Source organism: Monodelphis domestica, chromosome 1, assembly GCF_027887165.1.
Source record: "Monodelphis domestica isolate mMonDom1 chromosome 1, mMonDom1.pri, whole genome shotgun sequence".
Classification (NCBI taxonomy): domain Eukaryota; kingdom Metazoa; phylum Chordata; class Mammalia; order Didelphimorphia; family Didelphidae; genus Monodelphis; species Monodelphis domestica.
Window position 1 is genome coordinate 65013020 of NC_077227.1, and position 25441 is coordinate 65038460.

At 39.3% G+C, this 25441-nt stretch overlaps 1 protein-coding gene across 1 annotated transcript in view; it reads right to left on the minus strand.

Moving 5' to 3' along the window:
* Positions 1-25441, minus strand: part of LOC103098508 (rap1 GTPase-GDP dissociation stimulator 1-like) — a 113210-nt gene that overhangs the window by 31297 nt on the left and 56472 nt on the right. The window contains exons 3-4 of the mRNA XM_056800165.1: positions 18720-18836; positions 351-473 (exon numbers count right to left, since the gene is read on the minus strand). Coding sequence (XP_056656143.1) covers positions 351-473; positions 18720-18836 — 240 coding nt within the window. The remainder of the gene's footprint in view (positions 1-350; positions 474-18719; positions 18837-25441) is intronic.

Consider the following 25441-nt stretch of genomic DNA (forward strand, 5'->3'; position numbering starts at 1 on the left):
GTATGATGTGACAGGCATTGTGCTAGGCACTGGGGATGCAAAAACAAAAGTGCATCTGCCTCTACCCATAAAGGTCTTATATTCTGCTGTTATTGGATGGATGAACAACCCTTTCAGCTTGCCCAGTTTTTCCCAACTTGGATTAGCCTCTAAGGAAGAACCAGTTTTCCCATTAACCAACCTGGTGCTGTGTCTATAGTGAGGGAACCCCTGCCTCTGAGCTGCTTGGTGTCCCTCTGGTAGATTGTAGCTCCACCTGGAAAATGAGGCTCCATCATGTCTCATACTTGACTCACCAGCTATGTTCTCCTTCATGAGATGGGCTCATCCCATGAAGGCTAGGCACTTACCATTCTTGGCCAGTTCTGCCAGGACTTGTGTAACGGGCACAGCACATCTTGGATGACTTGTCAAAATCTGGTCCAAGGTGGTGAAAATGCCACTGGCTTGGAGGAGCTTCCCTGATTGTTGTTCTGCCAGGGGAAAAATGGTTTACGATTACAGACTTTCCAGGCTGAAAGGGACTTCAGAAGCCATTTGATACATCCCCTTCCTTTTTATAGGTGAGGAAACTGAGTTCCAGAATTTACGTGTTTTGCCTAAGTTCGTACAACTAGTTGGTGGCAGAAATGAAAACAGAACCTTGGTCTTCAGCCTTGGAACCCAGTGTTCTAATGCATGACACGACCTTGTTGCTCAGTCCATCATTGCTTTCAGGGTTTCTGACAACTAGATATAGGAATGAGATAAGGAAGGAGAAGGGAAAGGTATAAGTATTTCTTAAGTACCTGCTATGTGCCAGGCACCATGCTAAATACTTTATAAACATTATCTCATTTGAGCTTCATAACATCCCTGAAAAGCAGGTGCTATTATTATCTTTCACATTTTACAGTTTAGGAAACTGAGGCAGACAGAATAAGTGACTTGTTCAGAGTCACACAGCTAGGAAGTATCTAAAGTTGGATTTGAGCTGAAGTCTTCCTGACTCCAGATCTAGCACTCTGTTCCCTGGATCACCTTGGGTCTGGGGGAGCAGAGGCATAGGTGGGCATGTTATGCAAGGAGATTTGAGTTGGATGACTTCCTATAAACTCACTTTCCAATCTAGAAATCTCTGCCAGACTTTCCTTCAAGTGCCCTGGATCAAGGTTTCACAGCTGGATATATCATGAACACGTTTCAAAACAGCAGAAATAAACCAAACCAAATGATAAAAGAAATCTCTCATTATCTGACTCCGAAGACTGCCTGCCCGGGGAGCTGTTACTTAAAAACCTGGTGTCATCCCAAGACGTCCACAGGTCAGTCTGCTGGAAGTTACATTTGCAACCTAAAAATAGACAAGGACTTTTTATCGCTTTCCTTTGTTAACTGTGACAACAAAGAAGCAGCCATAATTAGTTTTGCATTTGTAGACATGTAGTGCAGCAATCAGCTAGCGGGGATGATTATAGGGTTCACCTCTACTGGTATCAACAGATTTTCTTTGTTGCTGCAAAATATGGAGTGATTTTCCTGTTCAGTTTCATGACATCCCATAATTAGAATATATTATCTTGACTTTTCAGCTGCCCCAGTGTCGTCCAAGGGTACAATGTGGTTAGATAAGGAATGGTAAACCCTATTAGTAGAGGTCAGGTTGCTGATTGCAAACACTATTTCAAAAAGAATGCCCTACATCGAGAATCTTGTTATTCAACCTCCTTTCTTCGTTTCTTCCAGAAGGTAAACTCGGTAGCTTTCCCATGTGGGGGTGTTGGGAAGGCACAGAAGCAGTGGAATGTAAGTTCTTTGAGGGTAGATACTATCTTTTTTTCCCCTTTGGAGCCCTAAAACCTGGCACATTTTTTTCTAGTAGACCTATGATTTCTCTGATGTGTTGAATTTCCAGTGAGGGGACTCTGGTAATTTATGGTTTTAGAGAATTGCAAGGGATACCGAACAGTTCAAAGACTCATCCAGGGCCAGTATATGCCAGAGATGGAACTTGAACCCTGGTGTTCAGACACAGAGGATGCCTCTCTAACTGATGTAGGAGAAACGCACCCATGTCTATAGCAGGGTCTTGGCCCAAGAATGGGAGACTCAAACTCCATTCAGTCCAGAAGTAAGAAAAGGATTTTATTTGAATAAGAGGTGGTCTATGGTGGTATAATAGCTGGTGGAATAGTCTGTGCCTAATGTGGTAGCCTTATGGCTGCTGGATAAGCCAAAGGCTAGTAGGTTAGCCTCTTTGGAGCTGAAAGTATGGAGTAGGAGCTCTGCTGTAGGGTGGCAACTTCCTCAGAGGAGTGAAGCTACCTCACTCTGTGGATCAGGGTTGGCATATTTATTGGGGTCTGGGAGCTTGGCATCTCCCTTCCAAACTTGGGTGGAGGTTCTTCCATTGCCCACCTTGTCATCATTTGTCAGGGAGAGGTCTTGATGCCCTTCGAGTATGAGAACATGGGGAGGGGACCCGGTACATTGGAGGACCACTAAATTAGGTAATGAATTAGTTCTAAGAACAACATAAGCAATTAATAAAACAGAATGGGTACCAAGCTGATGCCTAGCATAGAACTTTACTAATCTGGTACACAGAGCGGAGAACTGAACAATCGACAATTCATGTTTGATTAATGTTGAAACTCCAGGTGGTGCAGTTGAGGTTGAACTAGTGAGAAATGCAAGGATTTAGAGTATGAGGGTCCATTCCTATTACTTCCCCTTACTGCCCACTGCCAGCACACATCATAACTACTATACCAGAGTGTATCTCAAAGAGATATGCTTAGACAAATGTTTGAATTGAACTAGGAATTTTTGTGTTGTAGGCGATTACCACAAGCATGGTTCAGGCAGGGACCGGAGGATCTTCCTCAAATATAGTGGTATGTGGCAAGACCCATTCTTTTGGGGATAAGAGACAAAGACTCTGGGACACTGGATACCCCAAAAGGGGAGGTTTCCTCATGGAGAAGATAACTGGGGGGAAAGGAGAGCCCCCAGGGAAGAACTCACTGAAATTTGCTTCCTATTTTAGTAAGTTTCTATTTTAATTAATTAGTATTCTTGCTAACTACGTAACAAGATGTCCGGTATCTACGCTGCTAAAGGATTGCAAATGGCATCATTGCTGGTGAATTTGTCATCCTCTAAAGTCAAGTGCCCTGTGACAAAGCTCCAATTGTCCTGTCCTGGTTATGGCCCTTGCTGAGAGAATGTGGCAACATGAACCAAAGCTGTAACAGCTACTGTGCAAAAGAGAGAAGAGACTGACTTCTTGCCTTTGCTCCTTTCATGTGCCCTTTCTTGAATGCCTTTTCCTTCCATTTTTGCCTATTCTAAACCTAGTCATCCTTCAAGACCAAGCTCATGTTTCTTCTATTCCATGACATCTTTCCTGATCATTCCATTTATTTATTAAAAAAAATTTTTTTTAAACCCTTACCTTCCATCTTGGAGTCAATACTATGTATTGCCTCCAAGGCAGAAGAGTGGTAAGGGTAGGCAATGGGGGTCAAGTGACTTGCCCAGGGTCACACAACTGGGAAGTATCTGAAGCCAGATTTGAACCTAGGACCTGCCATCTCTAGGCTTGGCTCTCAATCCACTGAGCCACCCAGCTGCCCCTGTGACCATTCCATTTAACACTTATATCTTTCCTACCTTCTGCCTGTAGCATTTTAAATTTATGCCAAAATTTTTGGCCCTTAATTTTATTCGTTTTACCACTTCATTCTGTGCTACCTTATTTTGCTCATCTGATTTTTCTTGGGCATTTGTCTTGCTGATGTGGGAAATTCCTGGCTTGGAAACTCACCCCCGTAATACAGACTGGTAACTCCAAGAGTTGGCTGGTGACAAGGAGAAAGCAGTGACTTGTCCATGAAGTGTCAGAGGCAAGATTTGAATCCAATGGTTTTCCTGAGATAAATGCTAGTCCTCTACTGTATTACTCTGTTTCTTGCATTGCCTTACATCATCCTCTAATTGCTTCATCCTTTTTGTTTGGCTAGTTAAATAAACTGCAATGATATTAATACTATCTGTTTTGGGCAGTACCTAAGCCATGCCGATCCCTTGGTAATTGAAATTCAATATTGGAACAGGATGCGATGGTCATAGGTTTTTTCAGCAGTTAAAGAGATTTATTTAGCCACAGCAAGAGAATGTTCAAGAAAGAGAAGAATTTAAGACACCCTGAGTTGATTTAGCGGAGAGAAATTCCTTTGCCTGAGTTACCCATCCTGATCCACCAGCCAAGTGTCAGAGCATTCCTGGATCCCCTAGTGGCTGCTTTGTATTCAGGCGAAGAGAAAGTGAGGGCAACCTCACTTCTATCTGATCCCTGAGTCCCCTGAGACAGCCAAGTCTTGAGGAAATATCACAGGACACTTAAGAAAAAGCTAGCCTAAACTGCAGAGGAGGAAGGTTAGGACACTGCTCAGTATATTTGTTTCCTGGTGCTAATTAATTAGTTGAGCAGTACCATGTCTCTTACATTATAACTACAATGTATTTTACATTTGTTATCTCATTTTATCTTCACATTAGTCCTGTAAGGTAGCCAGGACAGGTATCTTTATCCTTATTTTATTTTTTATTTTTTTATCATCTATTTATCTATCTATTTATTCATTCATCTATCTGTCTGTCTGTCTGTCTGTCTATCTATCTATCTATTCATTCATTCATTTATTTATTTAAATCCTTACCTTTTGTCTTGGAGTCAATACTGTGTATTGGCTCCAAGGCAGAAGAGTGGTAAGGGCTAGGCAATGAGGGTTAAGTGACTTGCCCAGGGTCACACAGCTGGGAAGTGTCTGAGGCCAGATTTGAACCTAGGACCTCCCGTCTCTAGGCCTGACTCTTTATCCTCATTTTAGAGAAGGGGAAAGCTCAGAATGGTTAGGCAACTTGCCCAAGAATGCAATAGCTCATGGATGGCAAAGCTAGAATTTGAACCCATCTATCTGGTATTTCTTCCATGATTAAAACCATGTGGCATAATTAGAAACCCCTTGAGGGCAAGGGCAACATCTTAAACTTCCTTTGTATCTCCATAATTCTTGAAAAAGGCTGGACAAACTGTGAGTAGCCTGTGAATCTGCATTGAGTTAAATGAATGAAACATTTATTTATTTTCCTTTTATAAGTATAAGGCAACTTGTCCTAGTGGAAAGAGTACTGATTGGGATTATAGAAAACCTGGATTCAAATTCCAGTGACAACATTTGTTAGCTCTGTGGGTTGCATATATGAGGATGTGTCAGTATATATGTATATATATATATATATGCATGTATGTATGTGATTTTGGATAACTAACAGTTGCTCTGAACTTCAGCGTTCATCTCTACAAATTGGTCTCAATAATGATGGTACACACAAGTTACTTTATAGTATTTTAAGAGATAAAGTAGGGGGCAGCTGGGTGGCTGGGTGGATTGAGAGCCAGGCCCAGAGATGGGAGGTCCTGAGTTCAAATCTGACCTCAGACACTTCCTAGCTTGTGACCCTGGGCAAGACACTTAACCTCCATTGCCTAGCCCTTACCACTTTTCTGCCTTGGAACTAATACACAGTATTTATTCTAAGAAGGAAGATAAAGGGTATTAAAAAAAAAGAAATAAAGTGTCTTAAAAACATTAAAATATTAAATAAATGTGAGTTATTATTGTTATGCTCTCCTCAAATACCATAACCTCTGCCTTTAATAGCAATCTGATTCTTGCCTTGAATCTTTATTAGACTCTCTCCCCATCCTTATAATTTGGGAAATCGGAACCGAATTGAGAGAATGAAACATTAATTAAATGGTATCTATGTGCCAAGCACATTGCTAAGTGCTGGTTGTGCAAATACAAAAGATAGTCCCTGCCCTCAAGGAACTGATGACCAAGCATGGAAGGACTGGGAAGGCACAAGGATGAACTGAGCCCACCCTTCTTAGCAGTAATGGTAGTACTGAATAGAAAATCGATGGCACAAGTCATCAGGTCTTTTGTAATTCAGCAGACACAGATGAAGTTTTTTCCTTCTCCCTCAGTCTGGGACATTCTTTTCCCTTTACTGATAGAAATATTGCCTGTATATATGTAGCTTACACAAGAGTAGAGGTGAAGAGGGTCTGCATCCCTGAGGGTGATGGTTGTGTGTATGTGGGGAGGGGAATGTTTATAGGAAATATTATGAAACAAGAAATGGCAAGATTTGCCATTGGATGTGGATCCTTGGAGGCGAGTGTAAGGAATCAAAAATGATCTTGTGATTGCGGTCATGGGTGACTGGAAGGATGGATACTATGGATATCCTCCATAGTAACAGGGAAGCTGGGGGAAGACAATGTTTGGGAAGAACGAAAATGAGTTCTGTTGTGGACATGTTGAGCTGGACGTCCCTGAGGAAGATGGTGATTCATGACTAGCTCAGGAAAGAGACTATAATTGGATGCATGGATTTGGGAATCATCTGCACAGAGATGATCATTGAACTCATGGGAGCAGATAAGACCTCCAAGGCTGATAGAACAGGAGGAAAAGAGAAGAGAGCCATGACCACATTTATAAGAGATGTGACATAAATGACAAAACAGCAAAGAAGACAGAGAAGGAGTCAGGTAGGAGGAGAACCCAAAAGAGGCAGTGCCATCAAAACCTAAAGAGAAAAGAGTATGCAGGAAGAGGAGGTAATCTATAGTGCCAAATGCTACAGATATGTCAGAAAGGATGAACAGGGAAGAAAAGACATTACATTACACAATTAAGAGTGTACTGGGGGTGGGAGGGGCAGCTAAGTGGTTCAATGGATAGAGAGCCAGATATAGAAATGGGAGGTGGTGGGTTCAAATCTGGTCTCTGATGGCTCCTAGTTAGGTGATCCTGGGCAAGTCACTTAACCCCAATTGCCTGGCCTTTATTGCTCTTCTGCCTTGGAACCAATACTTAGTCTTGATTCTAAGACAGAAGGTAAAGATTTAAGAAAGAAAGAGAGAGAGAGAGAGACAGACAGACAGACAGACAGACAGAGACAGAAACAGAGACAGAGAGACAGAGACACACAGAAAGAGAACACTGGTAACTTTGGAAAGAGAAATTTCATTTGCATAATGAAGTTAAAGCTAGATTGAAGACTTTTGAAGTGAATGAGGGGTGGAAAATGGAAGCATGAATCCATAATTAAATATGACAATACATGTTACTAATATTTCTCCTTGAAATCTTTTTATTACTCCTGGGTACTGACTTTGGAGTAGAAGACTACAGCACTTCAAATACAGTCTCTGTTACTTTTGTGGCCTTGAGTCAACTGACCTTGTTGGGACTCGGTTTCCTCATCCCTACAAGGAGATTAGACAGGATGACCTCAAAGATCTTCTCTAGATCTAAACCCATATAGATCCTGTCATTTAAGGTACTTTAGCCCATAATTGTACCTCTTTCCTCTGAGTTTCTGCTATACTTAGTTTCTGTAATAACTATTTAGTCCTTGTCACACATCGTACCTTGCAACTTTTCTTGTATTATTGCCCTGTGTTGTGTATGACTGTTGTCATGTAAATGTCATGTTCTTATTTCTCCTGTAAACCCCCAGTGGAAGAACTGTCAGATTCTTTTTATCCTTCCGTGTTTAGCCCAGGACCATGAAAATCAGATTTTCATGGTCCTGGGCTAAACACAGAAGGATAAATCTATGATTTTCATTATTTCATTTTTGAATTTTGATATTCAATATCAAAACAAAAGATATTTATCAAAAGATTTAATGGGAACATTATCCCTTGTGAAAATAAAGCAGCACTGAGCTCAGACTGAAAGCACAGAAGTAACTTGACTATGCTTCAGATCTCCCTCTAGGCATGTCAAGTTTCTGTGTAAAGGAAAATGCAAAAGTCACCCCTAAACTCAACCAGGTGGTATGCTCAGGGAGCATTCTTTAATTGAATGCTCTTCCCTGACTTCAGAGTTAAAATTGCATTTTGAGCATCATAGATATTTAATGCTGGCAGAGATATGAGATCATTTAGCCCATACCAGTCCTTCCATCATTTTATAAATGAGGAAACTGAGCCTTGGAGAAGTTAGGTGACTCATTCAAGGTCACACAGAGTTAGTGCAGATGTAGGGTTGAGTTTGGATCTTTGAATTCCTAGTCCTCTTTATTTTTTTATAATCCTTACTTTCTGTCTTAGTAACAACTCTAAGACAGAAGGGCAAAGGTTGGGCAAACGGGGTTAATTGACTTGCCCAGGGTCACATACCTCCTCCAGCCCCAGCCTTCCTATCATACAGATACATTCCTAGTCTTTCCATCATACAATTTTCTTATTTATAGAGGTATATTTAAATTTCCAGGCTACTTGTAGCCACTTTATAGTATCCTTAAAAGGTACTCTCATACCCTTTTGGTGAACTAGAGCTTGACGAGACCTTAGAGATCATGGAAACTAATCTATTTATTTAGCTGAAGACCAGGGCATATGGGAGCAGCTAGGTGGTGCAGTACATAGAGTGCTGGGCCTGGAGTGAGGAATACCTGAATTCAAATCTGGCTTCAGACACTAGCTATGTGACCCTGGACAAGTCACTTTACTTTTTTTTTGCCTCAACTTCCTCATCTGTAAAGTGAGCTAGAGAATGAAATACCAAATGACTCTAGGATCTCTGCCAAGAAGATCCCAAATAAGATCATGAAGAGTCAGGCATGAAGAAACAACTGAACAACAACCTGGGAATATAAGTGACTATTTCTAGATCATGCAGTAGGAAGTAATACAGGTGTCTTGTGCACCAGTGCACAGCTCAGCTGGTGATACAACCAATAGAATTTTGTACCTAGAAACAGGAAGTTTTGAGTTCAAAGGAAACCCCAGACACACATCAGTTGTGTTCTCCTCGGCAAGTCACTTGACTTTTAAATATCCTCAACTATAAAATAAGAATGATAACAGCACCGATCTCCCTATGGTTGTTGGGAGCATAAAATGAAATATTTTTAAGGTTCTTTGTTAGCTTCAAAGTGCTATTTAAATGCACATTATTCTTATTGTATGATTATTTTCTGCTATACTGTCCTTTCAGCTATAGAAACTTCATTTTTTTAATGCTCCCCCACATATGGAAAGTCCAAGTAAGTAAGTGTCTAGTTAGATGCCATCCTCAGTAGCCTGATTGTGTGGGTTTTAACAATTTTTTCCTAGGGAATATTGTTATTACCTTAACAAGCTAGTGATTGCAAATGTGTGTTAGGACAGAAACACCAAATAGAGAGAGGAAGGAGGAGTACTAAGACTGCCTCTGATGAACCAGAGATTTGAGAGGTTGTGTTTGTAGAGGTACATGAAAAGGGATTTTGAGAATGCCTCAGAGTGATTAGCCTCCATGTCCGCATTGGGAAGGATAAATGAAATGTGGCAGGAGGAGAAAGTTTGGAAAATATGATTAGTGGTTTTATTTAAAGAACTGTCAGACACTTCAGTGCTTCACAAAGAAATTCTGGTCCAACCTTCAAGTGGAGGACCATTTCTATGGCAACCAGTTCCTGCCCCTTGTTTTGGAAGAAAAGAAGATGCCACTATCACCTCACAATGCTGACAGGTAAAATAGCCCACTGTCTCCACTGATAAAACACTGGCAGAGGTTGCAATTAGCACCAAGTAATTAGTCCTCAGACAAGATCTCTTACTACAGGCTCTTCAAAGACATCTGGGTATAACTGTTTCCTCTGTTTGGAGCCTTGGATCTAGGAATTCCAGTCCAGGATCTACTTTTAACCCATTGAGTGACCCTGGACAAGTCATTTGACTTCTTAGGATCTCAGTTTCCTCATCTGTAAAATGACTATTCTATGATCTCTAGTTCTGTGGATTCAGGATTCCCTTTACAACTTCAGTGCCAGAAGCACAGGCAAATAATGTAGACAGATGTGGTTAATCTTTGGAGATAGAGTCTTTGCTAACCCTTGGTTACCAAGATGAAGAATTATTAGTACATATTATTTATTATTTTCATTATTGTGTAGTATATAGTAATAAGTGGGATTTATATGGTACTTTATTTAACCTCTCTGCAAGCCTTATGGGGTAGATGTTATTAGTGTTAGTCTTGTGTGGAGGTTGACTACCTTCTTAGAGCCTTAGAATATAGGATCCCAACTGATAGGTCAGGAGGAAGGAGACATTGCTCTGTTTAGACCCCCTAAAGGCATGGTCTATGATTACTTTTACTCTTTAATTACTCTAGGAACATATCCATCTAATTAAAATTATATATCATTTTAAGCACAGTAGTTCTAATACTACCTTGCTTGTCTGTCTATTTCTCATGTTCCTTTTACTTTCTTCTTTGTGCTTTTAAGTGATTCATTGGCTATTGTCTTTCTTTTCTTAGGATATTTCTATATTAACATCTTATCTGTTCATCAGTATTTAAGAAAATGATCTACCTCTAAGTGAGATCTCTATTACCAGAAATATTAACAAATAATTTAGCTCAAGATCTTCCATTTCAAGCTAATCGAAATAATCAACAACTTTAGCAAAGTTGCAGGATACAAAATAAACCCACATAAGTCATCAGCATTTCTATATATCTCCAACACATCGCAGCAGCAAGAATTAGAAAGAGAAATCCTATTCAAAATCACCTTAGACAATATAAAATACTTAGGAATCTATCTGCCGAGACAAACACAGGAACTATATGAACACAACTACAAAACACTTTCCATACAATTAAAACTAGATCTAAACAATTGGAAAAACATTGATTGCTCATGGGTGGGACAAGCTAACATAATAAAAATGACCATCCTACCCAAACTTATCTATCTATTTAGTGCCATACCCATTGAACTACCAAAAATCTATTTTACAGAATTAGAGAAAACAATAACAAAGTTCATTTGGAAGAATAAAGGATCAAGGATATCCAGGGAAATAATGAAAAAAATACAAAGGAAGGTGGCCTTGCAGTCCCAGATCTCAAACTATATTATAAAGTAGCGGTCATCAAAACAATTTGGTACTGGTTAAGAGACAGAAAGGAGGATCAGTGGAATAGACTTGGGGTAAATGACCTCAGCAAGACAGTCTTTGACAAACCCAAAGACCCCAGCTTTTGGGACAAAAATCCAGTATTTGATAAAAACTGCTGGGAAATTTGGAAGACAGTGTGGGAGAGATTAGGTTTGGATCAACACCTCACACCCTACACCAAGATAAACTCTGAATGGGCGAATGACTTGAATATAAAGAAGGAAACTATAAGTAAATTAGGTTAATACAGAATAGTATACATGTCAGACCTTTGGGAAGAGAAAGATTTTAAAACCGAGCAAGACTTAGAAAGAGTCACAAAATGCAAAATAAATAATTTTGACTACATCAAATTAAAAAGTTTTTGTACAAACAAAACCAATGTAACTAAAATTAGAAGGAAAGCAACAAATTGGGAAATGATTCATAACAAAAACCTCTGAGAAAGGTCTAATTACTCAAATCTATAAAGAGCTAAACCGGTTGTACAAAAAATCAAGCCATTCTCAAATTGAAAAATGATCAAGGGACATGAATAGGCAATTTGGAACTATGCCCAAAGAGCGATAAAAGACTGTCTGCCCTTTGATCCAGCCATAGCACTGTTGGGTTTGTACCCCAAAGAAATAATAAGGAAAAAGACTTGTACAAGAATATTCATAGCTGCGCTCTTTGTGGTGGCCAAAAATTGGAAAATGAGAGGATGCCCTTCAATTGGAGAATGGCTAAACAAATTGTGGTTTGTGTTGGTGATGGAATACTATTGTGCTAAAAGGAATAATAAAGTGGAGGAATTCCATGGAGACTGGAATAACCTCCAGGAAGTGATGCAGAACAAAAGGAGCAGAACCAGGAGAACATTGTACACAGAGACTGACACATTATGGTACAAGAGAACATAATGGACTTCTCCAGTAATGGCTTTACAATGTCCCTGAACAACCTGCAGCGATCTACGAGAAAAAAAACAAACAAACAAAAAAACCTATCCTCAAGCAGAGGACAAACTGAGGTAGTAAAAACACCGAGGAAAAGCAACTGCCTGACTACAGAGGTTGAGGGGACATGATTGAGGAGAGACGCTAAATGAGTGCCCTAATGCAAATACCAACAACAAGGAAATGGATTCAGAGCAAGGACACATGTGATACCCAGATGAATCATTCCTTGGCTAGGGAAGGGGTGGCGGGGGGTTAGGGGGGAGGAAAAGAAAATGATCTGTTTCCAATGAACAATGTATGAAAATGACCAAATAAAATAATGTTTTAAAAACTAAAAAAAAAAGGTTCTTCCATTTCAGAATTAACTGAGGACTAGAACCAAAGCTATTTTCTCTTAATGTGCTGTAATTTTGGACTGTATAGTGGTCTCTTCTCCTCATTCTACCATGCCCTCAAAATTATAGTTTCCATGTGCTTTCACATCCTATATTTATTTTTCAACAATGTCAGGACTGTTTTTAATGATCCTTTAAAAAGATATGTTTTTTTTATTGATATAAGTTCCTCTGCATACCACCACTAGTGGCTCTATTTGGTGACTACCAGAATTAATTGATCTTTAAGACTTCTTTGGGGCAGAGTGACTTGGTGGATTGAGAGCTAGGCCTGGAGACAGAATATTCTGGGTTCAAATCTGGCCTCAGACACTTCCTAGCTGTGTGACCCTGGGCAAGTCACTTAACCCCCATTGCCTAGCCATTACCATTCTTCTACCTTAGAACCAATACTTCTAAGGCAGAAGGTAAGGTTTTTTTAAAAAGACTTCTTCAGAATTCAGTTTGTTTAGCAACTATCTTTTCCACAAATCCACAAAGAAATTCGAACTATTAGTGTGACCTAAAATCAGTAAGAAATCAGATTTTCTCAAACTTGAGTTTCATTGAATCTAAATAATGTCCATAGACCCTCAAAGGTGACAAAATTCACATGAAATCAATGTTACAATCATTGTTGCCCTGTTGCTTTCTAAGGAGGATGGAGGTAGCAAAAGTACAAATTTAAAACTTTTTCAGAGAGGAAACCAAGTATTTCTCTTGAAAATTCCCCCTTTGGGAGGAAAGGACATTTGTTGAACACAATTTTTATGAATCTCTACTCCACTGAGGTTTATTTAAACAATTTTTTTTCTTATTTTCTATGGACAATTCTTTACCCTTACCTAGTAGCTGAATAACTATTTAATTGAATGAGGACCTTGGACAGTACTTTGTAACTCCTTGAGAGGAAGAGTTTCTTAAAGTCTCATTGGAAGGAACTTGTCAGGATAATAGACATTTTGTATTTTCTTCAAATGAGTGGAAAATAGAATTCTCTCCTCTCCACCTCAAGACTCTTGGGATTAGCTCTCTCTTGCTACAAATTATTAGCTTGGTTCTTTTTATAGGAGAGTGTTTTTTAGCCCAATGTGTTTCGTCAAGTGTTGTGACCTTATCCTGTACAAAACAAGCCCAGTTTGGTGCCTCATTTTGAGTGCCTCACTTAGAGTTGGGAGGATTGTTAAGGGCTCCTTTTCAGAAGAAATGTGACCTTTGGAAGACCACTTAACCTTCTCTAGGCCTCCATTTCCTCATTTATCAAATGAGGGGATTGGGCTATGCGCCAATAAGCCCCTTTCCCAGCTCTGACATTCTCTGATGCTGAGCCCATGAGCCTAACAATTTTCAGACTACATCGATTTGACTAGCCCCTACTAAGCTCCCTCAGGATGCCCAAATGGAATCCACAAATAGAAGCTTCATGGGTTCTTGCTTTAAACTGCATCCTCCTTACCTCTAATTCCTACTCTTTTTCATTCTCTATATTTAGAGGTGTCTAGGTCCCTCCTTCTTGGAAACACTAAATCTCTGAGTGTGGTAAATAGGAATGACTGGGTTCAATCTCATTGTGATGAAACGTGTTCTTCGTGTACTGATTTGGTTGGTTTACATTACCCATAGCTATTGGATTTGTCTCAGCATGGTACGGTGGAAAGAATGATGGATTTGTAACAAAAGACTTGGGTTCAAATCGCATCTCTGTCATTTCCTACCTGAGATACCTTGGGAAAGTCACTCATCCTCTTTAGGTCTGTTTCCTCAATTATAAAATGGGGGTGGGAGTGGTAGGACTAATTGATCTCTACGATAATTTCTAACTCAGAATCTCATGACTTTTAATACAATGGTTAATTCTCTGGATTTTTGCATAGTGTGGTGTGTTATAACAAGGATCAACCCTAAATGACTCCCATGGTCTTCATTAGAGAATAGTTAAAAGAAAGCTATGGGGATTTTTCCTCAAAGGACTTAACAAAGAACATTTTACTCTTTAATTCTACCAAGCTCCAAATCTCCTTTTGGGTGGAGGTAGCTTACAAATTCTGACCCACTATGGAAAAAAGCAATAGAGTGAGTTCAGTAAATGGGTTCTATAGGGGTGGTGAGATATTATTCACTTGGAATTATAATTATTGGATAAAAGGAGGTTACTTGCCTTTTTACCTCACTGTCAGAGTGAAGTGAAATACTGTATATGAATAGAGATGGTGGTGAGAGATCCCTGGTATGAGAACTCATAGAGATTGCAAATCATCTATTGCTTAACAAATAAAGCCTAGGGAGTTACCTGAGGCACTGAGGATGAATGACTTTTTCAGGGTTATAAATGTCAGAGGTGGGATTTGAATTTAGGTCTTTTTAACCCAACATTAGGATAGATTGCTTCTTAATTTATGTAATTACATTTTGAAAAAACTATAAACTACTACATAAATTCCCCATTTTAATGAAGAGCCAAGGTGTTTGTCTACTTTGGAAAACATCCTTAAAAGTTTAAAAGAAAATGACACCCTTTCTTGCCCTGAGCATTCTCTAGCTGTTTTCTTTCTGATAATCCATGCCCTGGACTAAGAGAGAATGGTCCGCCTTTCTGGGGTTAGATATCTGCAATATTTTCTTGACTTGTTAAATCATATCAACCTGACCTGGAAGTAGTGGGGGGAAGGACCGTAGAAAAGAAGGGATGCAGATAATGAAAATAACAAGATTTTTTTTTGTCCCCTTAAAAGGGGAAAAAAGGGCTGATCCTTGCTATGACACACCACACCCCTTGAATATTTTGTACCCTGGGATCCTTCAGTATAGGAGGAAAGACAAGAAAAGAGAGAGAGAGTTCTGGTGAGCTAAAGTCAATAGAGAAGGAGGGAGAAGGCACTTGACCTCTCTTGCTTAAAGGGATCGTTCTCTAGTAGACTTTAGGCCAAGGCTATTTGTTGATCAACTATACACATTATTCCCTTTCCCTATACACTGCTTTCTAGCTAAACTGGCCTTCTTAGTATTCCCCACATATCACATTCTACCTCTCATCTTTAGACCTTTGCATGGGTTGTGGTCTTCTATGCCAGGAATTCGCACCCTCCTTACCTCTCTTTCATAGAATCTCTAGCTTCCTTCAAGATGCAGTTCCTACAGGAACTGAGGAGTTTCCTGATCCCATTAATTGCTAATAACCTAATCCCTCTTCCAATTACTTTGTGCTATTTTTTACACATTTCATATTTATTTATTTGTGTTGCTATTATTTTTTATTGAATGGAATCTAAGTCCCTTAAAGATAGGGACTTAAAAATCTATGCATCTAGAGTGCTTGACACATGGAAAGTGTTTAATTAATACTTGTTAATTGAAGTACTGAACACTATCGGGTAAAGTGTTACATTCTTGTAATGCAAGCTACTGAATAGCTGAGTTCAGTGGATATCTTGAGCTCTGGAGTTCTGTGCTAAAATAGACTAAGCCAATTGAAGTGGCACAGTGGATAGAATCTTGGGACCTGGAGTCAAGAAAATTCATCTTTGTGATTTCAAATCTGGCCTCAGACACTTACCAGCTGTGTGACCCTGGGCAAATCACTTAACCTCTGTTTGACTCAGTTTCCTCAACTGTAAAATAGGGATAATAACAGTACCTACTACTTCCCGGTGTTGTGAGGCTCAGAGGTATTTATACCTGTTTCTTTCCTTCTAATTGGGTATCTCCCAAGACAAGGATGAGGAGAGGAGGAAATACTTATGAGGTTGTTAAGGAGGAGCAAACTGGTCAAAACTTTCATGTTGAATAGAGTGGGAATAGTTGCATGAATAGTATATACACTTTCAACTTCCATGAGAACAAGAGAGCTATTCTTGAACCCCTCTTAGGCCTGAGAGCTTGCATTATTCCATACCTTTTAGAAACAGTTGATCACCCTGTGAGGAACATCTTGATATTATTCCCATTTTATATAAGGGAAAATGGGGCTAAGAGAAGTAATAACTTGTTTAGAGTCAAACAGCTAGTAATTAGATAAGGCTGAGTTTGAACTCGGGTCATTTTACCTGATTGGATGTGCTGGCCTTCTCCTATTACCTACAAGACTGATTTGAAAGAATTAAGTTCATTTTCATATTCTGAAATAAAGAAACAATTTTGGGAAGAACTCCATGTTTGCTTTGGGTAATCAGAGGATGGAAAATCATATGGGAATTGTTTCTTTATCCATCTTTAATCCCACTTGCAACAAAAAACATATATATATATATATATATATATATATATATATATATATACACACACACACACACAACCCCTATAACTCAATCCTTGAGCCAAACTGAAATTAAAGAACTAGCTTGTGAACTTCTTTTACTACCAAAGACTTCTCTCCTCTGTTTCTGGGTGGAAAACAAATGGACCAGTCAGTTCTCTTCCTATATAACAGAGTCAGGGAAATGGTGAATGAATGATTTTTGAGTTCTGCTCTATAAGGTCTCAGAATGATAATAAAAGAGAACTTTATGAAGCTTTTTTTCCCCAAGTACTTGAAGTAAATGCACAAAAGAAAAATAGAGATAAATGGAGCTTCCACCTCTCCCATCACAAAAGTAAAGAGGCATTCTGAGATAACATGCCAGACATTTAATAAACAACAGCTCGACTCCTGGATTAAAACCAGCAAAGTAGAATGTCTGTGTCAGAACTAGGAGGGATTTTTCTAAATGTGTCTGAAAACCTTGAATGCCAGATACAAGGAGCATAAATCTAGAATCACAAAAATCATAGGAATTCAAAGAGAGAAGGGACTTCAGAGGTCATTTAGCTTAACCTTCTCATTTTATACATGAGGAAACAATCCCAAAGAGGTAATCTGACCTACTCACAGACACATAGGAGTGGTACATGGTTTGGACTACACTAAAATCAGTATATGTGTGTTTGTGGGGGACAAAGCAAAAGTGGGATGGAATTGATAGGACGTCATTTAGGGGGAGGGCAATAGTTGCATGGAGGATGAGGATGGACTTCTAGTAATCAAAAAATGTGGAAGGAAATAAAAGATTCTACAAGATGCAAGTGAGGAGGCAATGCCTTCAGGCATGGGGAACAACCTATGAAATCATGGATAAAAGAGAATGAATGTTGTACATGGTCAATAGCTAGCAAACCACTCTTAAAACTCTGTAAAGGAAGGCTAGAGTCATATTAAAAAGGTTTAAAAATCTTCATAATTAAAAGGATATGAAAAAGTTATTTTGAATATCCTAGGAAAGGAATAAAGATTTTTATAGTACCTACTATGTGCCAGGCACTGTGCTAAATGTTCTTTTATAAATATTATCTCATTTGATCTTCACAACTCTTCAAAGTAAGTGTTATTAATACCCTCATTTTACATTTGAAGAAACTGAGGCAAAGAGATGTCAAGTGTGTTCCCCTTTGCCCAAGTTAATCTACATCTGAAATATTAGAGTTTGTTCTTTCTTTAAGAAGAATATGGGGAGCAGCTAGGTGGTTCAGTGGATTGAGGGGATTGAGAGTCCATTGAGATGGAAGGTCATGTGTTCAAATTTGGCCTCAGATACTTCCTAGTTGTGTGACCCCGGGCAAGTCACTTGATCCCATTGCCTAGCCCTTACTACTCTTCTGTCTTAGAACCAAAACACAGGTTTTTTTTTTTTTAAAGAGGAACATGGACAAACTGGAGGACACTTAGAAAATGGTAACAGGATAATGAAGGAGATGCAGATTCTGTCCTATTGTTTGAAGAGACTTGAGATGTTTTACCTGGAAAGAGCAAGACAAGATGTGAGGGTATGATAGTTGCCTTAGAGTTTTTTATCTTATGAAAATGGTATTATATTTGTTCAGTTTAGCAGTGCTTATAGCATATAGGTGGAAGTTAGGTAGACATAGGAACACTACAAGGAAATAGCTTTTCAACATGTAAAGTCTTCCAAAAGAAGACTGCTTTGGCAGACAGTTTCCTGTGACTGGAGATTATTCAGGAAAGGCTAGATATCCCTTAAAGAAATAATTCCCATTTAGGTCCAGAACTAAATCAAGAAGTTCCTGGAACAGCTAGGTTAAGGCAGTGAATAGAGTGCATGGTGTTAGGAAGACCTAAGTTCAAATCTGACCTCAGATACTTACTGGCTATGTGATCCTGGGTAAGTCATTTAACCCTGTTGACCTCAGTTTCCACCTCTGAAAAAATGAGCTGGAGAGGGAAATGAAAAGCCACTCCCATATCTTTGCCAAGAAAACCCCAAATGAGGTCATGAAGAGTCAGACAAAATTTCAAAATTACACAACAACAACAACAACAACAACAACAACAACAACAGATTCCTTGTTTTGGGACTCCCAAATTCTGTCAATATGTGAATTATACTTAACGGTCTCCAGTTACAGCTTGCAGCACCATGTTTAGGCTCTTGAAGATTTCTTCTTCAACTTCTACTTGATCTTTGTTTCCAAAAAGTTTGAGCCCTTCCAGGTGTTGGCTAAGAGAATCTGGTTCAAAAATGAGAAAAAGTCAGTTCAAATGTTCCAGAGGAAGAGGCTTCTCCTCAGTTTTCACTAGGTCTAGTCCATGACAAAATTGGGAAGTTGGCTGCATCTCTTTTCTTCCCCACATCTCTTTCCTTTCTCCTATTTCCCACGGATCCTTTTTTTCATCAGTTTTCTCCACTGCTCTCAGGCTTCCTAGATCTTATTAGTCAGTAACATTATAGTGTGAATTCTCTCAATATTAATCTCTGCAATATTAAACAGAACCCATAGGGAGAGGAATACATGACAATGAAGGACAGAATTGCTGGCATCATGGAATCCAGCATGGGAAAATATTTTGAGGTCACAGATAGAGTCCTAGAGTTGTAAAAATGATGCTATGTGACTGCCTCCTCTAGATATAAGTAAGATTAGATCCTACTCATTTACATTTAAAGTACTTAGACATAGAAGGGACCTACGATATAATGCAATTTATCCTTTTATTTTATTTTACAGAAGAAGAAAAGGAGAGAGGTTCAAACAGTTTGAAGAAACAGATATTTTAAAGCAACTTTCCCAAGGTCACAGAGACAGTAAGTGGTAGAAAAATAATTTGAACTCAGGTCCTTTTATATTCAACTCTGTGCTAAGATGCAACAAAAAGGAAGCACCAAACTTCTAGAGCATCCCTGTCAGGGATGCCTTAGCATAGAATAAAATTGAGAGTCAAAGTTTAGTGGTTAGGATATCAAATCTCTGACACTCCTTGGTTTTGAACTTTATGGTCAATTCTGATTTACTCCATCTGTGAGGGTGTGTCTTTATGAAAGGAGGCAGACTGCAGTGGAAAGAGTCAAGGGACCTGAGTTCTAATCTTGCTTGTAGTGTATCACTAACTGTGTGACCTTGGGCATACTTTCTCTCTGAAGGCTTTTATTTCTTCGTGTCTTGAATGAAAAGGTTGGTCTTGATGGTCTATAAAGTGCCTTTTTGCTATGACAGTTGGGAGAATACCTTGGGGGTGGGGGAAGCAAGAGGTGGGATGGGGATCTGCAGTTAAAAAGCCCCTGAGAACGGGTCAGTCAGGGGTCGACTGAGACAGCGTTCCATTAAAGTTCCGATCGCCTTAATGAGCCCAATTCATTATGACCTAGAAAATCACTTTACTCTTGTATCTCATCAGACTGTAACTACATTAGGAGATTTTAAATTAAGTTTCTAAGGTTTGACAGTGAGAAGGGGACAAAACGGATGCTCCACTTGGAGGAGCTGGTTGTGTAAGTAGAGCATGGAGCCAGCATCAGGCTGGTCAGGCAAAGGAACTGTACAATAGTAATTAGCCATCCAGATGTGGGGATTTCTCCAGGGGCTGATCAGGAGAATTACACCATATGCATAATGACAAGTCTAGTCCTTGAAAGGACTCCATATGGCGAGGGTCCGGCCCATTATCAAATTACAACCCACACTCCCAGGGAAGGAGGACGGAAGTATTTTTCCCCAGGAGAAGGTGGCCTGGGGCCTAGACTGCAAATGCCATTGAAAGAGGGAATGGGGAAGAAATCTCTGCTGCTGAAAACTGACTCTAATTCAAAATGTCACACTGTTCCCTTTTCTTTCCCTTCCACCTTTTCAAATTTCCTTAGTTAAAGCTTTGCTATTTGGACACATCACCTGGATTCTTTGTCTAAAGTCAATCACTTAACAAGCATTTGTTAAATGTGCAAGGCATTGTGGGGGACATAGAGACTCCAGAGAAGCTAGCCGTTCATTGGAGGATACTGGACCTCAGGATAAAAAATCAGTCAAAAAATATATTGTGCACTACTACTTTCCCTCAGTCCCTCTTTTTACCATCCCATCCATCATTCACATCTAGGTGAAATTAGATTCAAATGAAGGTCAAGGGCAATCTGAATAGTAAAGAGGGTTTAAAGAAGTTTGGCAGTCTGTTTAGGATAGATAAAAGCAGGAAGCAGCACTCTTTCTCTGATTTACCTTCACGATGATGGGAGCTTTAGGTTGGTTATAAATATATAAATTTCCTGTCTTTTAAGCACCAGCTGTCAGACAGAAACCCCCCCTTTCCCTTTCCCCCCTCTACTTCCCCCTCTTCTCCTTCTCTTCTCTCTAATGGGGTACCCCCTGAATCACTGCTCTATTAATAGAAAGGTGATCCCCTTTAAGTATGGGACCCACATCTGTTGTACCCTGGGAATGATTCTGTATATAATGAATGATCCTTGTCCTCTAGGAGTATAATGTCTAGGAACAAAGGCTGAGTCTGGAGTTTGGAGATCTGGGTTCAAATTTGAGCTCTAGTGCTAAATAGTTGTGTTTGACTGTAGGCAAGTGGGCAACCTCTTTGAGCTTGATCATTCTTCATTTGTGAAATGGAGACCTTAACACTTGTTCTACAGAATTCCTGAGACTGCTGAGTTCCTTTCTTTTTAATGCTTTGTAACTTGCAAAGTCTTACAGAAATGTGATTTGTCCTTATTATTGCAGTTTCACTTGGGAGTAAGGGGGGAAGTCATACATATCTCAAAAGATAATTAGCAACTCAAGGCAATATGTGGTAAGTGCCCAATTAGAGGTGAAGATTCTAGATGGTTAGAGGAGATCATTGAGAGCTAGGAAAGGTAGCAAAGCCTTCTTGGAGAGGGTGAGACTCAGCTAGACTTTGAAGGTTATTAAAATCGGTGAATTCTCATTTACACAACAGGTGATTTAAGACTGCACAGCAGAAAATGAACAATGAAACATTAAAATCTTTGTAGTAGTGACAATGGTCATTATACAATAATCTCTGATATTGGTGTTCTGGGTCCACTGTTGATAGGATAAAGCACGTCAGGGAAGAGATGCAGCTGCATTGAGCCATTCCTATGCTTACTAGCCACTGGAATGGGGTCAGGAGAGGAGCTTATAGCAATGGTGCCAACACCTAACTGACCTGTACAAAGAATGAGCTTCTCACCTGGGCCTCATTGGTCTGAAAGGGAAAGGAGAGATGCTAATTACTCTTTTTCTTTGGCATATGTTCCTAAAACCTCACAAACTTTTGGGGCTCGGGGGAAAGAGAGCAAAGCCTAGAGACAGGAGGTCCTGTGTTCAAATCTGGTCTCAGACACTTCTTAGCTGTCTAGCTAGTCACTTAACCCCCATTACCTAGCCCTTACCACCATTTTGCCTTGGAGCCAAAACATAGTATTGATTCTAAAACAGAAGATAAGATTTTTTAAAAGACAAAACAACTTCAAAGCATAGTGTTTTGTTTTGTTTTTTTGAACCCTTAACTTCTTTCTCAGAATCAATACTGTGTATTGGTTTTAAGGCAGAAGAGTGGTAAGGGCTAGGCAATAGGAGCTAATTGACTTGCCCAGGGTCACACAGTTAGGAAGTGTCTGAGACCAGATTTGAACCCAGGACCTCCCATCTCTGGGCCTGGCTCTCAATTCACTTAGCCATCTAACTGCCCCCAACAAACTTGATTTTAAAGCTCAAATGATTTGATTTTAGACTGAAACTATAAACTGGCTTCTCCATTCCCTTCCACACTCCTCCCCCTCCCCAAGCTGAATCCTTGGGTGGAGTCTTTTCTTCTTTTAGCTAGATCTTTTGTCTTTGGTAAGACCTGACAGGGTGAAGACCAATTCTTTGTTTTATCCACAAATGAGGATTTTCTTAGGTAATGAAATTAGTCAGCTAGTGCCATGTTGGGTCACTTGGTAAGGGGAGAGAAAGAGACTTCCAGTGTTTGGGAGACCTATCTCTTATCCTGATTGAGGTCTAAGTCTCCCAATCAGAGAGGAACTGGAAAGGACATTTTGGAGAGCATGAAGAGCATAAATTGATAGTGTGAAGGTTGCTAGAAGTTACCCTTTGTCTCCATATGTAGCTCCTTCATGAACTTGATTATCTAGCAGGAGAGACTTTTAGGGGGAGGTGATCATCGTCTTGACATATTTAAAGGAAAGGCTGTTACATTGAAGAGTGATTACACTTGTTAACCCTAATGGGTAAAACTAGGAACACTAATAGGCACACTGGGACTTGATAGAAGTAATTTCCCAACAAGTCCAAGAAATCGATTACCCCAGGAGCTAATGAATATCCTAAAATGAGAACTTTTCAACTACAAAGTGAGATGACCTTTTGTTAGGATTGTTATAGAGAAAGGTTTAGACTTCAGGTAGGGGTTGAACCAGATGACTACTAAAGTCCCTTCCAAACTCTCAGATTCATTGATTCTGTGATTGGAATAATGAGAATTCCAGAGCAGAGAAAGCAGGTTGGTGAGGGAGATAATTTGGATGCCTTTTGGTTCTCCATCACCCAAATGATCATACTGCACTAGTCTGATAAGACCCACATGGTCCCTCAACCTAACAACTCAAATATTCTCATGAGATGAAGGTCCTTCAGCTCTAGGCTCAATTTCATGTAGCCTCTTGGGAACTTAGCCTAGAAAGAGAAAGATGCTCCTTTTTCTTGATGTCAGCGGCAGGAACTAATGTAGTAACCTCAAGGAAACCATAATCAGATTTATGACTACATACTAATAACTTTTACGACTCCCAGTTTCATTATGTACTTTGCTGTCTTCTATTAACACTCTATAAACAGGACTATGTCTAGACTTTTTACTTTGACATAAAAAGTCCTTCAAAGTTATTAGTATCAGTCAACTTGCCCAGCCTCATACCTTCTTCTTTGTACAAATTATCCACCTAATCATGTTGTAATACTTGCTTTTTCCTGAACATACCATGAACATTCCTGCCTTTGCCCTTTTGTAGGTGTTTTTTTCTGCCTCTGATGCTTATCTTTAGAAATTCTACCGATCCTTCTAGGTCCATTCATTCTATGAAATTTCATCTGATCATGCCAGGTAGTATGAATTTTAGATTTTCTCCATTTTGCTTAGTCTTAGAATTCTAGCAACCAGGAATGTACACACCCCTACTTAAGGATTAAGTGTTGAGGAGGATGGCCTATTACCTACATGTGCTAGCAAGTGACAAATAAGAAACAACTGACAGACCCCCTGGGCTGTCCCAAGTCAAGCTTAAGCTACCATTGGTACATGTGAGATGCAGGAAGTAATGTAAAGAACTGTCTATATATTTTGCATCACTTCCTCTCTCTTGGGCTCCCTCTTGCTCTCTCTCAGAGCCATGAGGTTCTTTTTTTTTTCCCCTGCGCTGGGAGCTCATGGGAATGTTCTTGGCATCGTGGCAGGTTTTGGCATTTGCAGTTTGGTGGTGAGGTGATTTATTCCCCCTTTCCTCCTTTCCTTGACCCCAACTCCTATCTGGCTTGCCAGAACAGTCCAATTCCCTTTTCTCTCTCTCTTCTTAATTTCTTCCTTCTATTGTAATTAAAGCACCATAAAAATCCGAAACTGACTTGAGTATTTTATTGGGATTGAATTTTAATCCCTGGTGACCACTAGTATAATATATTCAGTCAACAACCGTAATTTTACCCATAATAGTCAAAGCATTCTCTCCTTCTGAACTATAGTATTTCTAGGGGGAGATCAGAAGGACAGGAAGAGTTGATTGTGGCTAAATTAGACATAGCACAGTGGTGGGTAGTCGAGTGTCCTTTAAAGGGATAAGGATTCCCAACTGGGGAAATTTCAGGTAAAAGTGGCTAGGAATTGAGGGAGCATCAATCCATCTATCAACAAGCACAGGCACTGTGCTAGATGCTGAGTTTGGTTTTCAACTAAAAATGAAAAAGTCATTGCCATTAAGGAACTTATAGCTTAGCTTTCAGAGGTGAACCTGGCTTCTTGAATCAGGTGGAGCAAACATGATTGGAATACAGTTTTTTTTATTGGTCATAGGAAGACACATAGTCTGATTAATGCATAAGATAGCCAAGTGCCAAGTCCAAGGACAAGAAGAAAAGACTGGAAGGGACCAATTGTAACATCCATTCATGGAAGAACATAATATAAACTAGAGTATCCTTTAAGGTAATCACAAGATCACTGCATCTCTTGGTCAAGATGGGTTTCAGTGTGATTTCATAACCTCAACTATAAGTCTAATCTCCTATTCCATCATACTCACTGAGCATACATTGCTTAGTATTATTACTTTTATTTTCTTGTGTCTACAACCTATATCAGATCAGGGATGTTGTAGTTATAACAATAACAACTTTAGATACATTATTTCATTTGATCTTCACAATAACCCTCTTGGTATGTTACACTTGTGTTATGCTCATTTTATAGATGAGAAAACAGACTCAAAGTGCTTAAATAACTTGCCCAGATTCACACTAGAATTATAGAATATTATGTCTGAGTAATTCTATCTTAGAGATTATTTAGCACAACATGTTCATTTTACAAAATAAAGAAACTAAGTTCCAGAATGATGAAGAGCTCTACCTATAACCAAACTGCAACTGAGTGTGGGAAGTGATTTAAACTACTTTTTTTGAAATTGGAATTATATATATGTGTACATATATATATATATAATTTCAATATATATATACACACATATACATGTGCATATATTGCATGAGGTTATATAATATATGCATATATATTCATATATACAATATTATTATACCATTTATAGATGAGTAAACTGAGA